This window comes from Apus apus, chromosome 11 (genome assembly GCF_020740795.1).
Source record: "Apus apus isolate bApuApu2 chromosome 11, bApuApu2.pri.cur, whole genome shotgun sequence".
Taxonomy (NCBI): domain Eukaryota; kingdom Metazoa; phylum Chordata; class Aves; order Apodiformes; family Apodidae; genus Apus; species Apus apus.
The window spans coordinates 15,745,833-15,764,142 of record NC_067292.1 but is presented as its reverse complement, the minus strand read 5'-3'; the positions used below and the strand labels follow the sequence as shown (position 1 = coordinate 15,764,142).

The 18,310-nt window shown below is 34.3% G+C and overlaps 1 protein-coding gene across 3 annotated transcripts in view; it reads left to right on the top strand.

The window, feature by feature from the left end:
* Positions 1 to 18,213, top strand: part of RPGRIP1L (RPGRIP1 like) — a 61,086-nt gene extending 42,873 nt beyond the window's left edge. For 2 of the 3 annotated variants that reach the window (XM_051629575.1, XM_051629574.1), the window contains exons 22-25: positions 3,069 to 3,252; positions 9,285 to 9,369; positions 13,909 to 14,042; positions 17,629 to 18,213. In XM_051629575.1, the coding sequence (XP_051485535.1) occupies positions 3,069 to 3,252; positions 9,285 to 9,369; positions 13,909 to 14,042; positions 17,629 to 17,741 (516 nt within the window). In that variant the 3' untranslated portion in view covers positions 17,742 to 18,213. Of the gene's footprint in view, positions 1 to 3,068; positions 3,253 to 5,098; positions 5,208 to 9,284; positions 9,370 to 13,908; positions 14,043 to 17,628 lie in introns of those variants that run through there. The other variant, XM_051629576.1, reaches the window with a different exon arrangement.
* The last annotated feature ends 97 nt before the right edge of the window (positions 18,214 to 18,310 follow it).

Here is an 18,310-nt window from a genome sequence, read left to right as displayed (position 1 = left end):
TGAGTTTTTCAAGGGCAGTTAATAAAACTTGTGGAGGTAAAAATTAGGAACATTTACGTTGTTCCTGTAAGCAAGACATTTTCAATACTGTTGACACTGCTGTTGAGTGCAGAAAGCAAAAACTTTTTTTTAATTTATATTTTTAAAAACCCAAAACATTTAATTCTGTGGGTTCCTTTTGTGGATCATTTGAGTCTTAGTATTTTATTGGGACTAAAAAGGAAATTAAAATATGAAATATACACCTTCTTGAAGATGGTAATCAAGACTTCTTGTGCAATTAAAAAAAGCTTTTTCAGTCTCAGAAAGCAGAAAGATGAGAAAAAGTGATGCTGATATTGTGAATTCTAATGTAATGCCCAGTGCATTTAGTACTTAACCTAAACCTAAAGATTATTGAAGGAGTTCATTGATTCTTCCCCATCTCTGGGTGGTGTTAATTACAACGAGTCAATATTAAATGGGAAAGAAAGAATATTGCCATAGACTAAGTATCTTGCCCATGTTTTGTTTTCCTCACTTGAAATGAAAGCACTGAACCAGCTTCTTGCTCTTAAAGCATTTAGTATTCTGTATTCTAATACATTTGTCCAGCCTCTCTCTTAAAGGAAATTTCATACTGTATTTTGTTCAAAATACTAAAATAATAACTTTATTCCCATCAAAGTAAAATGATTTGTGGAAAGTAATTGGACATAACAAACTCTCAATTTTTCACTTGAATACTGCCTAATAACTGAGACCTGAGCTTAAAAAAAACAAAACCAAACAAATCTTAAGATAATATTTTAATAACATACTTCATTCTGCATCACAGAAATATAAATGGTTGTTTAAAAGTTAATTCTTATCATATGTTGGATGTTACATCTATTTTCAGCATGGTTACATAATAGGAGCATTTTTTGATTAGCAGTGAAATATGTGATTAGCTCTGCTGCTTCTCAGCAGTACCATATTTTTCATTTGTAAATATCTTTTTTTAATCAGCATGTGTTCTCCATTGTATATGATGTATTCATATTCAATATTAATAAAACCATGCTTAAAATATTCTTGACTGTTAAACTCTAAAGTAATTTTATTATTTTTTCTTAGAATGTTCTAGTAGTATGACTCAGTTGCTTCCTTGTAAGTTAGAAAGCAGAATATCTGGCTTTACCCTGTGATCCCTGACAAACTAATATTCTTTGCCTACAGTATGCAATTACAAGCATTAAATATGTCAAACAAATTTTAAGTTATGTAAAAAAATACTTTATAATACTGGATATTGTATTTCAAGTTGATTCATAAACTACTGTCTGTTTACAAACTAGCTTGACACAGCTGCTAAATACTTTGGGGCAAACAAAACCACTCAGCATATCACTTTAAATACAGATGCTAATACATCTGTTCAGGGCAAGAAGAAAAGAGTTGTTTCTGAAGTAAAATTAGACAATGGAGCCAATTTCATTTTTTATGCATGTGAATATAGAATGCTTGAGGTTATTAGTTGAAACTGAGTAACCTTTCCAGGCTTTCATCTCTTTCTTTTCAAATTTGAATATGAAAAGCATATTCAAGTCAAAGACCATCACTTTAATGACATTTGGCAGTCATTTGATTTATTAGATTTTAGAAAAAAAAATTTCCTTTAAATATTTCATCATTCTATGCTAATCCCAGTAATATTGCCAGCTGAAGCCACGTACCTGTATTAGTGGAGACAGAATGGTGTGGAATTTTCTCTGTCATCCTAGTAAAATTTCCATGAATCTACTGAATAATAAAACAACCTTATTGAAATATTCAGATTTGGGTTTTTAGCTAAAGTGTCTTAGGATACATAATAAAAGAAAATGCCTTTTGAAAGGAGGGGGTAAAATTACTTCATCAAATATTGAAGGGGCTTGACAGCAATGGAAATTGTTCTGTATGATGGATATTTTTATGATAGGATACACCTGCTTTTCAGTTGGATTAATTATATAATTTCCTTGAAAAAAGCCATCTTGATAATAAATTAGAATATTGACTTGCAGTTATAACAGTGAATCTAGAAAGCTAATATTTTGAATGTAATTTATTCAAGTTAAAGTTTACAATAAAAAATTGTTAAAATATTTCCATGTGGGGAAATACTTTTTAATGAAGTTATGAAACATGAAAAGAAAGAAGTAAAAAAAAATCTTTTGACGTTTCTGAACTCCAGTGTGTTCTGTTTGAAGAATTTCATCTTTGAATGCTCACCTATATTCCAGTTTTGAAATCATAGTGGCTTTTCTTACTTTGAATTACAGAGTTACCTAGGGAAATATTTGTGATTCTTTCTGTCAAGTCTGACATTCCCACTTAAATATATAAATCTATTAAAATGTACATGTACACAAATAAGATAAGACTTTGCCAGACAGTATGAAACCATTTCATATAAGCAACAGGAAAATGCTATTTTAGAGATAATGCAAAAAGGTATTACTTTTATTATCATATTGTTAATTTTAAGTTGTAAATGTATGTTTAAATTGAAAACTTCAGGGAGTGAAGTTGAATTCTGTACAAATACAGTGTTACTGTACATGCCTATCTAATTTGTGACTGGATAATTTTTTATTGAGCTATTGGTAGTATAGTCTGTAGTAGGCCCTGACTAACAATTCCCTTTTATTTGGAGAACTTTATAGTATTTTTGTAGTATTGCAATCAATTATTAAGTATTACAGTTCAGTCAGTTAGAGGATCAAGATACAAATCACTTTGTTGTGTAGCTAAAAATAATGGCAACTTCAATATGTATTTCAGATATCATTTGTTCATGAAGATAACCTTAACCTAATCTTCTCCAGCAGAGTATGACTGCTGCAAAATATTTTTGACATTGAATGTAAATCAGTATCTGTTGCAACAATATTCCTAACTACAGGCCCTGGGGCTTTAGAATCTCATCATGTCTATGTCAAAATCCATCCATCAGTGTTAATCATACAAAATAGATAAATTATTTACGTGTGTGTTTGTTTTGTGTTAACACTTCAAGAAACATGAAATAATTTGTATTACGTTCATGTTTTGTTTTTAAATAGGCAACTGAAAAAATCCGGATTGAAATTATCTCGTTCAGTCTTACTGAGTCACGAATTGTATCAGATGAAACAATACAGCAGCTGTTTGTAGAATGCAGATTATACAATATCCTTGCAGAGGAGACTCCACTGTCACTTCCAAAACCAACAAGTGGTCAGAGGATTCACTACAACTATAGCAATGGTAAGTATTCCTGAGCAGCCTTGATTCTTCTCTTAAATTCTGTCTTATAAAAAAGCCTGCCAACAAAGCCTACTTCTTCTTTATGTTATAGTGGCATTCATCTGTGTATCAATTGTATTTGTCTGCTTCCCAAATATTTTGGGAAATTTTCAAGGTAGTTTTTAAGAAATAATGGAAGAATGCAATCATCAAGTATAAAATGAATTATTGAAGTAGGCTTGTTTATGAAATGGTAACATTACAATATATTTAAATATGCTGCTAGCACATAAATATGAAAATTAGGCTATACATAACTAAAATGTATGTATTCTTTTTAAAAGAACATGATGCACTGATCCCTTTGTCAGTACATGATGATACAGGAAAATAAAAACATTCCATATAACCATGTACAAGTGAAATACAGCTGAAAAGTGAAAATATGTAAGGGGACTTGATCATCACTTGGGAGTACTCAGTGTTCCTTTGATAAGAACTTTTTGAAAGAGGAAATTTAGTCAGCCATGTTTAATATTAATACACTGCTATTTACGTAATAATACTTAATCCTGCATATTCCATATGCTATTCTCTAATAAATGAACATTTGAAAATACTTTGTCAGTGCACAATGTAATTTACACTAATAGGATACATGGAATGATTTTAATAAAACATAATTCTCTTGTTAATTATTTTCTCAGCTATTTCATTGTATTTCAATTATTCATTAAGTTGGTTTTTTTCCTGTTAAAGTCTATTCCATTTAAGATTCAGCCTGAGTGCTTCATGTTGTCTTGGACTTGAAACATTGCATTTTTAGCTGAGAGCAGGTGAATCAGTTTCCTATTTGTGATGCATCACTAATACAGACATGGAGGTAAAGAAGGAGACCTACCACAGAATTTAATCATTTATAACCTCCTAATGCTCATAAACTATTGAATTACCCCATAGTTGAAGATCAAAATCCCTCGTAGATGTCACATCAACCATGGCCATAGTGGGACTGCCCATTTGAGAGAGAATATGGAGAACAGGACACCATATGTTAACTTACCTGACTCTGAGAAAGACACTAATCTCTGTAAGGCTTTAGGAAACTTTTAGAAAACCACTAAAACTAAGGGCACTGTGAACTGTTTCATTCACTGAGACTTGCTTCTGTTCAAACATAGAGGATTTCTGCTATCATTTACTAAATGAGACCTCAGATATCTAAGTAAGACCTTTTTATGAGCTGAACTATATCCATCACTACAGCTGTTGTATACATTACTCCAAATGTTCTAGAAAGACAGACATAATTGAATTTTTTAAAAAAACTCCTGGAAGTGACACCATAAGCCACTAAAAGCTATTTAACACTTTAAATTTGTCTTGCTTCTTGAATTCTCTTTGCTTTGAATATAAGAACCGTTCAGGAGGTATAAAAACACACAATATTCTGATTCCTGTGTATATTGGGTATGATCTAAGTATAATATTAGCTTTTTAAGTGTTGAGTCTGCAAAGTTAAACTTGCAAAATGCAGCAGTGTTATGATGAATACAGAATGAAATTTGAATCTCATAGGACAATTATGAAACTTAAATGAATACATATCAAGCTATGATAGTTGAAAAGAGAATCATGCTTTGTAGAGACTAATTCATAAGCCTTTCCAATCTCATACTGTTGTATCATCTTATTTTTGTTAGTCGAAACCTGACTTCCAAACTTGGATTTTTCTATTTGCTCCTTAAGTATTGAATATAGAAGTGTTTAAACTTTAAAATATCCTAACAACCCAGTATCAAAATTGGTCTTAATTGCTTCAGAATTGTACTCTGCAACATAATACTTATGTGTTTGTTATTTGCAGAGTTTTACTCAGATAACTGGTCCTCTAATTTCTACTCAAGATTGGCTTTGCATCTAGGGGGAAAAAAACCTAATGAGTCTGCTGTTTGATAACATCGGTTGGAAAGCCAGTAAGATAATAGTAATGAAATCTGCATGTGTGTTTGCTGTAGCTTTACTGCATCTCTTATTCATGTCTAATTACATTTCAGTATGTTGAATATTTGAGGTTAATTGAATATTTTCTTTAATAAAAATGAGATTTGCATGGGTAGAAAGAAATTTACTTTGAGCTTAGAAGGAAACTAATAGTATTCTAGGTTTTTGCAAGGAGAAAGTCCATAAGTAATCAAAAAAATAATAAATTCTTATAAATAAAATATTTTCAATTTTTTATAAAGGGAACAGCCTTATTGTTTTAGAAACATCTTAACTGACACAGAAGGCTCCACAAGATTCATTGCTTAGACAATATTTCCATACTTTTTGAACATCTTGCACTGTCATGTCATGTAAGATGATTAGTGGAATCTTGTTGAAAAATAACACAGTAGAACCCCATTGGTCTGGGCATACAAGATCCTGTGGATTTCCCTTTTCACAAGTGGTTAGAGTGTGTAACTTGATGTTAATTGTTTATTTTGACTATGACTTGCTGACTAGGATTAGTTAGAAGGTAGTTTTCTTTCTTCCGAGGTCTGGGAACAGAAACTTGAATAGGAGATTTGTACACTCCAGGGTTTTACCACATAACTCTTGATTTTCCATGACATGAAGTGTTGGATCTACTGATGGCCACACTGACTGAGGAGAGGAGCTGTTGTGTTCATTAGTGATAGAGAGCTATTAGGATATCCAAGAATGGCTCTAAACGCTGCAGTCCCATGAATTCAAAGAAAAGCAGAACTTGTTAAATTGTGTTAACACCATGACTTTGTCCTGTAAATTGGTAAAAAGGAAGGATTCCGAATTTTGGTTTTGTGTTGCTATAGTTTGGTTTTAATTATAGTGTATGTTACAGATGATAGTAAGCAATGAATTAGTATTTTAACTTTTTAATGCTTTTCATAATGGTGTGCCAGTAGTTACTTATTCCCAGTCATGTCACAGGCTTGAAAGTGAACAATATGGCAATTTAACTATCAGAACAACATGGGGAAACATGTTACTTCAAGCAAACAAAGCTCAGTTTCCCTCAAATGTAAATGCATTTGTTGATACTTGACTCTTACTTTGAGTAAAATAGACGTTTTTCTTGTTGAGGCCACAATAACTCAATTTACAAAGCTAAGGTTAGTTCATAAATGTTGTTAACAAAAAGCTTAAGTATTCTATTAGATATGAAGACTTAAATATGAAAATGCTGTGATGGCAAGAAAGTCACTAAAAAGTAAGATATGTAAGTCTGAAATTTGTATACAATGGTTCTGGAGAGCAGGCAGCAGAAGTAGAAGATATGTGAAATTTTGCTAATATTTTATATTATTTAGATTAGACATTAGGAGGAAATTCTTCACTTTGAGGGTGATGAGACAATGGAACAGGTTGCCCAGGGAAGTTTTGGATGTCCCCTCCCTGGAAGTGTTCAAGGCCAGGTTGGATGGGGCTCTGAATGACCTAGTTTATTGGGAGATGCCCCTGCCCATGCATGGGGATTGGAACGAGATGATCTTTAAGGTCCCTTCCAACCAAAACCCTTCCATGATTCTATTCTATAATTCTATGATATATAATTGGAAACTTCTCTCTCTTGAGTGATCAAGTGGTTATTTGAACAACTTTAAGTAAAAGCAGAAGTAGATGAAAGGAAGAGGAGGCAGGGGAAGATAAAGGGATTTATTTATTAAAAAAAAACTTCTGAGGTTAGTTAACTCATATTTTAAAAGGTGGATTCCTCAGTTTAACTCAAATTATCAAAGCCTTGCATCAGAAAACATTGTTAGAATTCTTTTTGTTTATTCCTTTTCTCCATTAAAGCTCAACACTGTGAGTCAGTTTTTCTTCATGGTGATGAAACTATGCCTCATCATGTAGTAACTTAGTTTTCTTAGAAAGTGAAATATGAAAAAAACATGCAATAACAGAATCAGCTATGTTAGTGTTTAGAATTGCAGTGATTTTCAGAGAGGTTCCACGGCCGTTGTAGTCTTCAGGTTTTCCTGCTTCTTTAGGGCAAACTTTAAAATTATGATTTGAGATGCAAACTGTCACAAGTTAATTTTGAAATATTTTTGCAATTAATTGGATAGAAATATGAGATATCCCATGCCTTTGAGCAATGTTATCATTCTAAGTTGAAGCAGTATTAAGGGGTGATATGAAAACATGTTATTCATCAGGATCTAAAAATATATATTTATACTATGGCTAATCATTTTACCCAGACATGAATGGAGCTCTTGAAATGAATGTTTTACTTGCTAGCCTGAATTTTTCCATTGAATGAAATTAATTCAAACTCTTTAAGTTTGTAAAAAATTTCCATTTAAAAATGTTTCATATACAGTATTAGTAAGCTTAGGAAATTCCATTTGGAATTCTTATGGGAAAGGGAAGAATCTGTTGATGTGGCAGCTCCTTTGAAGTTCTTTGGCTGTCCATCTGTCTCCCTGCTGTCTCCCCATCACTTCCTGTAGTGGCCCCAGGAATACTTGGCCGTGAGAGTAGCACATGTGGAAAGTAATCCACATGCCCAAAAGACTAGCAGATGGCAGTAGCAGCTTCTTGTAGAGAATATTGTAGGTAGAAACTAAGAATTTCAGGATAGACAACTAATGCTTTGTTTTCTGTTAGTAGAGGAAAAGGTGTAAAATTTCAGATTCCTTTGATTGAATTACTCAGATACCAATTGTATTGGCTGTTCTCTGAGAGTAATTAATTTCTAATAGTGATTCTTCTGGCCAGGTAAGAGCTGAGGAGGAAACTAGAGAACCAGTAGCTCTGAAAGATGTGCTTCCTAGAAGGACATGGAGATATGTCCCTCAATAAATCCTTCTGCAAGGAATTAAGGAACTGAGCTGTCATCTCTCTCTTTCATACTCCTGTATTCCAATACTTTCTGCTTCTTGGTAGAACTGGTAATTTCTGTTTACAAAAGTAAGTTGACTTACAAAAGTAAGTTGATTTTGGATAACAGAAGAGAGTATGAAATACATTAAAGATTTCTCTCAGCACGTAGGAAAAGGAAAACTTAATGTGATGTGCAGAGTGAAAAGGGGCTTTTTTTTAGTACAGTGGCAGAATCACTAGAAGAGACTGAGGTACGTGAATATTAAAGATGTTGGAATTAAAGACAGACAAATTTCTAGCTCCTCCTCCTGCCCTCAAAAATAAATACAAAATGTTTCGAGCAACTATTTTGTTTCTCAGAGGTTTATATTCATTCTAATTCTGTCACAGCAAAATTTTCACAGCTGCCTTTCTTAGTTTCCAAAGAAAGTCATGCTTGAACACTGTTTTTTTCAGTTTTTGCATCCTGAAAACTACTTTCACATTAGTTTACTGATTCTTGTTGTCTGATACCGTTTACAAGAAAGAAGCTACTTTCTTAATATAAGAGGCCCAAGAACTTGTTAAAGGGTTTCCTAAAACCCTGTTTCTCATTCTTTAGTCTTTTACCAAACCACGTCTATTTTTCACTGTAGGTCATATTAATGGTACAAAAATTAAAAGCTGGTCCTTGTGTTTGTGTTTTAAATTAAAACAATAAACGGCTGTCAGAGCTCTAAGATGCACTCCCCAGGCTGTGGATTTTCCTCAGTCCATTGGTCTAGATGTTTTCTTATTGAAATATTGTGGCAGGAAATGAGGATTAAATTACTGAGCCTGTCAAAAAGGACAAGCACTCTGCCATACATTATCATTATCACTAGCTTCCTCAGTGGAAGAAAATGCAGTAAATCACTTCAAATACAAAGCAATAAAGACTGCTGGCTTTTAAAATCATGACTGCTCTTGCCATGAACAGAAGATGACAGCTGTGTGGCCTGCTTAGGTGCTGCTTGTATCTTCTTTGACATTGTGCACGTAAACCTGCCAGTGAAACGCCGTTGGATCACGTGACCTTTCAAATCTGATTCTAACATTGTTGCTTTTCCTTAGGAAAGACCAGGGAAAGACATGTTTTTTTCATTTTTCTTCATGCTCTTTCTTTTAAAAGATGAAAACTGATGGATAACTAATTCTATTAATTCAAATTTGCTTTGCAGTGATACATGTGGACAAGGCAAATAATCGCACGAGAAGAGAGTATCTCAAGTCTATGCTTCTGAAGCCCAGTCTGCATACTGACAGGTACATATTAGTGCTGAAAAACCATATGAAGGGACTTGTAAATAATGCTTCTGGTTTGCCTTGTTGTTTGGCTTTATTGAGGAAGTATCTGAGAAGTTAATACATAGCTAACTAACTAGAGAAAATTCTGCCTTGCCTAGGATGATACCTACATTCTACTGTGGTGATTGATTTATACTGCTTCCCTGAATAGGTTCTTGTGGCATTGGGATATTGCAACCTCTCTTAGTGTTGTTTTAGTGCTGTGGTTCAGGTTTGTTGTTTTTTTAAAAACCTTGTTTTGCAAAAGAGAGATTCTGTCGTTAGCATTCTTTCAAGAATTAATTTGAAAAAGCACGTATCTGCCTAATGGTAGAGGAATAAATCTGTTGCTTTCTGAATTCTGAGTACTAAAAGAGTGCAAGAAGGATCATCCTGAGAGATGATTCAGCAAAGGAAAATACCTCATCTGTAGGCTACAATTTCACCTATAAATACTGAAGTATCTATACTAAATATTTAACAAACCTAAGGCAAAAATAAGATAAAGCATCAGCAGATAGCTTTTTTCCACAAAAGAGGCATTCATCTTTTATATGTGCCATCATGGTACTGTCCTCTGTGATATTAGGTAGGTTGTTATCTGCTTTTATCAGTGTGTCTAGGTTGGTCTGCACTGAAATTTCAGTTCTCTCTTGACTAAATAGCAAGGCAGGTGGTTCATCAGTAGTCCAGTTCCCCACTGTGGCCTAGCAAGAGGACCACCAAGGATCAAATTTTATGGAAGGATTCTCCCTATTCACCAAATGCTTTCAACCTTATGCATTCTAAACCTGTTGAAGTTGTATCTCCAAGACGTTTTCTATCATAAGCTTTACAAACTAATATCAGAGTTTTTTCAACTGAAACAGGAACTGAACTAAAGTAATGCTTTAAAGCTTAGGAAACCAAAATAGCAAGGATGTAAATATCATTGAAAATTGCCTGCTTGTGGTTTAGCCTGATACTTTATTGGTGTTTGTGCTATGTCAGATTATAGGAGCATAGGTAGTGTATTATGTATATTAAGTGGTGTATTAAGTTTTTAGATCAACTATCCCCCTGTCACAGTAAATGCTGTTAGAAACAATATTGATAATGGTTGGGTCCACATTACAATATAAATAGATACATCACGTGCTATTTTTGTCTTCCAAAATGAGTCGTTCTAATGAGTGTCCCTTGAAAAAGTGAAATATTCTCAGATATTAAAATACATGTTAATATAATATAGAAAATTACTAAACCAAAATTGCATCAATAGCTTAATCCTGTAGTTAAAACAGGAGCCAGCATGGCCCTGAAAATAATTAATTTCTCAGATTTATACTCTTTTAGTTTACACTTACAAATAAATAATAGTGTACTGATATGGTGTTTGAGGGAAAGTACCTTTATGGGTAGTAGGGGGTTGCTGTTCGTTAAAAGATAAGACTTCGAAAGAAAGTTGATTTTTTAATTTCAATTTAATTTATTGGGGTAATGGTTTTAAACTGAAAGAGGATAGATTAGACTTAGACGTCAGGAAGAACTTCTTCACCATGAGGGTAGTAGGATGTTGGAACAGGTTGCCTAAGGAAGTTGTTGATGCCCTTGGAGGTGTTCAAGACCAGGTTGGATGAGGCTTTGTGCAGACGGGTCTAGTGTGAGGTGGCCTTGCTCATAGCAGGGAGGTGGGAACTTGATCTTTAAGGTCCCTTCCAACCTTAACCATTCTGTGATACTTGATATGGAATAATTTTAAGTGTTTATCACAGATGTTGATCTTTGGTTCCACATCTGATTAAATGGCTTTAGTAGCAGAAAATGCAAGAATATTCAGCATTCAAGACAACCGAGAAAATATGCTGCTAAATAGAATGAAATAAAATCTAAAATATAAGAGCATGAGGTGGTAGGAGACCAGGAAGACTGTTTGAAATCCTACTTAGGTTAGTAATTGTTGCACATCACAAAGAGAGTTCTTCTCTTTTGACTAGCAACTTTACCTGCATTTAGGTGTTCAGACAGACAATGTCTCTATCGTTAGTATGGAAATTTTGTCAAAACACTTGCTTTTTCTTGTAGCTGTATTGTGTAACATGGGTAGCTTTTTTCTTTTGTTTCTTTGCACAATAGAGATTCAAATCACATTCCTTATTTATGTTAGGAAGCTATGCTTAAAAATATTAGTAAAACTGGGTGGGGGGATTAAAATTATTATTCTACTTTATCATCTGAATCCAGTAGTTATTTACGTACATGCTCAAGTCTTTAAATCAGTTACTGAGAACAGGCATTTCATTTAACTTGCTGTGCCTGTGTCATAGTTATCCTTTATTCTTCACCCTGTTCATATTCCACAGCTTCCTTTCAGCATTTAAGGAGTGCAGAAATTTGGGTCACATAGAGAAACGTACCTGATTGCTCTTGCCAGATTGTACTTGCAATGCTTGCAGACCTGGCAAAAGAGTATCTGCTCTTCTGACAAGTGTCAAACGAGACATATGTGAAGAATGGAGGAATCCATTCTTCTAACAGTCACCCTGCTGTGATAACAAGGGTGAAGAGGTTTATGCAAGAGGTTTCCAAGCTTGATCCTGACAGGTGCGTCATTTCTTGGTAGGAAATGATTGTTACTCCAAGAAACTGACTATGTGAAGTAATCGTTCTCCAAAGTAAAAAAAAAAATTATGCATCCATGTTATAGGAACACAGAGCATGTGTACTGTGTTAGCTTCACATTATTAACTATATTCATACACAAGGTTTGATCCTTGCATATTAAAAGTGACTGATCTCTGGAATAAAGAATTAGAATCAAATTTGCCTGCATCACAGCTTTGTCCAGGCACTCTTAAATTCGCTGTTGTTAATAACAACATTAAGTGTTACCACAGCAATAAATATCTATCCTAGGTTTTTCTGCTTCATTGCAAAGCACATTTTAAGCTTAAGGGAATTTTTGGGTTTTTTTTACTTTTGACCCTTTATGAGCAGTCAAGTTTCATTTAGTTCTCTAGTCTCTCTTGCAGTGGCTAGTGAATATCTTTGCACTCAGTGCTTTTAAAAGGATGTCAAAAATTCTTATTCTGTCAGTAGACGTGGGATTCCTGCAAGGAAGTGAGTACTGATATCTGATGTTACAGAAAAGAAATGCAGAAATGAGCTGGAGAGAAAGTCTAGGATCCTGGAGAGAAGTACAGGAGAGGAACACTGTACATAGTATTATTTATGTAAGAGATCCTAGTAGAAATTTGATGTTCCAGCTCCATCCACGTTCCTTTTTTGTCTCTGCAAGTTTTTTTTTAAAGATACATTTATGTATTTCCTATAATAAATTCTCGTTATTAAGAGCCAAGAACAAAAATAAACTACTATAAAAATATACTGCAGTTGTAGTTATGTTGAAAGGCCTTTAGAAAGATTTTATTAAGTATTGTCCATGATATCCTTTCTTGTGGACTTGGTTTTCATGAGACTTAATTGTTAACCATTGGGAATTATGCTTATTGTGACATTTTGAGGCTGTAAACCTCACCAGCATTCACAGTTTATAGAACATTGCCCAGGCATACAAAAAAAAATTAGTTACCTCTTAGTTCTTGTCATTTTGTCAGTCTTGGTGTTTTTGGCCCCAACACAAGCCACTAACTCAAGTCAGCTCCAGCACAACACTGGAATTAAGTGCTTAAAAGAAAAGCCATACTTGAATGCAATCAATGTAACTTAAGGTCACAGAAGAAATGCAAGTATTGTGTTTAGTTGTTGCACTTACATGTTTGTCATGTACCAACAGGCTGTGTTTAGACAGCACAGTAGTTACTCTAAGGCCTTTGTATCCAGGCTGTATCCACGAGTAGTTTTTCATGTGTAAAACAGGAACAGAATAATGAAGATAAAATATAAGATGTATTGGTCAGAGGGGATAAGTGCAGGACAAATTGCTGTGTAAAGTCCAACATTAAATAATGTATATGCAAGACAACATTAGAAATACACTATTTTGTTGTAACTGCTTTTATGTTCCTGTTATTTTTGTCAAATGTTTTCTTGTCTGGAGTATGCTCTCTGAGTATCTAAAAGAGGTGTGAAAATTCTCAGTAACTTTCAGCTAAAGATTTTACACTTGGTGTTTGGAAATGCTTGCTGCATTGAATATGGCTAGTATTTCTGATAGCAGGAAAACGTTTGATATGGTTTGTCTTAGTTACTTAGCTGATGTCTCCAACACCACTCAATGTAAAGCCAAGAAAATACATGGCCTAAGCTTTAATACAGAGCTGGACCTAAATTATGGAGTGGTTGCTAATGGATGGTCTCATGTTCACAATACAGAGATTCTTAGGATGATTTTAAGAAGGATTTAAAAGAAAGGTCTCAGACTATCCTTCTTATAGAAAATGTCAAATATAATTGATAAAAGAGTTCTAATTTATGCTTAGCTGCTAAAATAGAGTGTGGGTTTTGCCCTCTTTTTTCATTTTTGCATTAATTTTCAACCCTTTTGGAAGGTAAATATGTGCATTGTTTTATGTTTAGCCTACGATTTACAGTGGTCACTGATCCCCCAGAAGATGAACAGGATCTTGAATGTGAAGATATTGGTTTTGCTTATGTCAGTTTGAGAGAGATATTCCAGAAACAAAGAGATATCATTGAGCAAGATATTGATGGTAAGTTTTGGAGGTGATTTATTGTAACCTTTTGTAATCTAAAAATTATTTGTTGAATTTCTGGTTTTCTCTGCAAGCTTTACTGTGAAAGTAATTTTTGAACATTTTTTTCTGTAAGAAATATTAACTGATTTTAATATTAACTGGTGGTTTCCACACTTATTTGCAAGTGTCTGCAAAAGCTGTGTACTATTGTTATTCCTTAATATCTTTAAAAACAAACAAACAAACAAAAAGACAAACCAAGCAGCACTCCCAGCTTATTGTAATTAGTTTATAAAACCTAAGAACTTTCAGGGCATGAAAGTAATTCATGCAACATAGTTCATGCTAGAAAGTCTCTAAATATATATCGTTTTAATTAAAATCTATGTCAGTAATTCTGTATTGCTAATGTCTATATAGTTTTTAATTATATTAAAACCTTCAGCTTGTGTCTTCTATTTGAAACCTGTATCTGAGACAATATGAAATACTGGTGGCTTTAATTAGGTACCAGTTTAGACTAAGCTTCCTTGTGTAACAGACTGTGACCTAAGCTTCTCTATGACACATTAAAGGAAGGTGAGGCAAGTACAAGGTGTGGAATCTTCTGTTTCCAGGGTCTTACAACAGCATTTTTATAATGCTCGTAAGAAGACTCAAGAAGGCTACACAGTCCTTAAACAGTGAAGAAAAATCTTGCTTAGATTTTCCAGTTCCCTAGGGTAGCAGGGACATGGTTATCTATGGTGCATTTTTCTCCTTACATGTTCCTCTCTATCCTCTTTCCCCATCCTACTAAAGCTCAGTTATAAAACAGTTACTCTTCCTCTAAGGTAAGTGGACCAGGTTGATTAGATGCACTGCACCCATTTTGACAAGGTACTCTTTGTAAGAGTTCTGGTTAGCCAGGTTGTGGAGTCTCTTTCGCTGGAGACATTCAAAACCTGCCTGGACGAGTTCCTGTGTGATGTGCTCTGGGTGATCCTGCTCTGGCAGGGGGGTTGGACTGGATGATCTTTCAACGTTCCTTCCAACCCCTAACATTTTGTGATTATGTGATTCTGTGTAGCCCTGGTAAAATGCCAAGCTGATGTTCTTTGCTACTACTACTGCTGTGTCTCATTAGCGTACCATGAGTGATGGGGAACTGAGTAGGAAGGGAAAGAAATAGGCTTTCTTATCCATTTCCATTATCATGCTCTTCATACTGTAGCTAAACCACTTAATCTTTTCTCCACCAATATATTTTCTCCAAGTAGTTGTACAAAAACATATAACCTCCAAAAAGATATGTCTTGATCTCTCACTGGAAATTTTTTGTTATGCATTTTATGACAATAACTCCCATTTTGTCAGAATTCCTATTTGAAAAGATTGATTGGTGATATAACTTTGTACCCTTGCAAGTCACCTTTCACAAAACTCTTAAAAATGCTAATAGTCTCCTAAGATAATAATTATAACAGGAAGGAGTGTTTTTTGTTACTAATTGTTCTGTCGAAAAGTAATTATTGCCATGTAATGATAACACCTCATTGAGCCCCTCCTCAGCTTTCCTGCAGGCCCCCTTCAGGCACTGGAAGGTGATCTTAAGATCTACATGGAGCCTTCTCTTCTCCAGGCTGAACAACCCCAACTTTCTCAGCCTGTCTTTGTAGCAGAGCTGCTCCAGCCCTTTGATCATCTTCATGGCCCTTCTCTGGACTATCTCCCAACAGCTCCATGTCTTTCCTGTGCTGAGGGCTCCAGAGCTGTACACAGTACTCCAGGTGGGGTCTCACCAGAGCAGAGGGGCAGAATCACCTCCTTTGCCTTTCTGGCCACACTTCTTTTGGTGCAGCCCAGCATAGGGGGGGAGTTTGTCCACAGTTCTCTTCCCTGCAGATACTGCACACTTTAGATTTGATTTTTTTTGTTGTTGCATCCATAAGCATATATTCTGAAAATCTAGAACTTTCAGAGAGGTAAAAGGAATGTTACATTAATGTATGTCAGATCATGGCAAAATTAGACTACATCAGTATATTTTTTATGGACAAAGTAATATTAAAAGGATCTGTTCTTAAGGTCTGGACACAGACTTTGATTAAATGTAATGGCACAATAAATAGAATTCCTAAATAATATTGTACACATACTCAGAGGTGGATAGTTGTTTGAGGGAAAAAGAATAAATCTAGACATAAGGAAACTGATCGTACTTTACCACATCAAGATCTAATAATTTTTAAGTTAGATGCCCTAAACTTCCTTCATTCTTTTTGAGGACTGCAAGCATATATCTTTTCCATATCTTGTTCCTTGCATTGCTAATTGTGTAAAAGTGGCCGATGTGAAATTTGAAGCAATTAAGTGAATGGCTAAGCAAGAGGCTAGATGAGAGAGAGTGTAGACAAGACATGTAACAATATGTCTCAGAGATAATATGGCGATATTAAAACTGAGAAAATAGAATTAGTGTTATCTTTTGATATCATTAATTACAGTTATCCTACTGTTCTGGTAAGTAAAAAGAATAATGTCCCCTGAAGTCTTCTCTTAAAGTTGACAGTTCACTGAGTGATTTGTGCAAGGATATATGAAGTGGTTTGAATCTCTAAAAATAGCATGCAATCTGTCCTATAATAGCTCTATAAACCAAGTGATTGAAGGTTTGTCCCATGGGTTTTTTTCTCCAAACTTCTTCTGAGCTTTGAAGCTGTAGCATGCAAGCTGATCATCGCCTGTCCCAGAGTCCTTATCTCACCTTATATAGTAAATACATAACTTTGCCATTTGTCTGTTGTACAATTTGCTTTGAAAAGATGTTCTGCCAAGATTATTTGGTTTTATTCCGATTTCTTCTAGAGTCATGTTAGGCAGCCTCAATGCTTTTTATGCAGGACTGGGAAAGAGCATCATTTCTTACTGTTAGCAGCGGAGATTGTGGCCCTCTGGGCTTACTTAGGTACTGTAAAAGAGTGCAATTTTAAATCATACTAGCTAATTTCTGTAAAATAGCAATTTTAAATACTACTTTAAAACCCACATACACAAAGATAAAGATAGTTAAATGTTTTAGTCTAGGGAAAATACCATCTTTGTCAACACCTCACAATTTTACAACACAGAGAAGCCTGAAATAAAATAATTGCATTGCATGAACCGGGAAAAAAAAAGCTACTGTTTAAATACTGTCCTGGCTGATTTTGACTGGTCAGACACAGTGTGGAAAATGCATGAATCAGTATATTTTTTGCTTAGAAATATTTGTAAGTGTGCATATATGTTTTTAATAAAGTTTGGAATGTCTTTATGTATTGTGAAAAAAAAATAATTAATTTTACAGGTAATTATCATGCAGATAGTTTTCTTTGTTTCAAAGTTAATTCCAACATGAATGCTTTTATTGATGTACATTGTAATTGTTAGAGTGCTGTGTTCCCAGTGAGCTGACTGCCTGAACCAGAAGGTCATTTATTTATTTGGTTATTAGTTTTCTTTTAAACGCATATGCTGGGTGCCCTTTTTAATCTGTTCAAATGCTAAGGAGAACTGTTCAGAAGAAAACAAAAACCTGAAATGAAGTTGCCAATGCTGTTTTCTGATGTTTTCTTTCTAGTGTTCGATGCACAGGATGATGGTGCAGTAATTGGGAAGCTCAAAGTGACAGTGGAAGCGCTCCATGCGCTGCGCTCTGTCTATGAGGAGTGCAGGGATGACCATGAGGCATGAAAGGGAAGTTTGCCTGCAGAAGTTCCTTCTCCCAGTGTAAATATATGCTTGATAGTGCTTCAAAGATGAGATCTTTGTGATTCTTACAGTATATTTAATGTATAATTTATATGAAAAAGACACTTGATTTGTAGTTGTAAAGTTCTGTATACTTTTCAGTCTGTTTGTTTTTATATTTCCCCCCTAAGGCTAAGAATCTCTCCACAATGGACAACATATTGTAAATAATTAATGCCTACATGATTGAATGGTGTGCTTTATTTGCATTTTCAAGATTTTTTCCTACATAAATCAGTAATAAAAATGCAAGTAAATTTTTTAATTTTTAATAAAAAAAACATAAGCCTTAGAAAACTGATTAAAAATACTTTTATGTTATCCCTAATCACCCCACTAAATGGAATGCCTGTGATTAGCCTCATTAAGAATTTTATACTGTGAAGATTTTATTAAAAGCAATATATGAAAATTACTTGGATTAATGTGTTAATCTGCCTCTTTAAAATGCTAATATCCATTTTATGCACATTAAATCTCAGTATGTGTTTTCTTTGATGCATGCAGTTCCT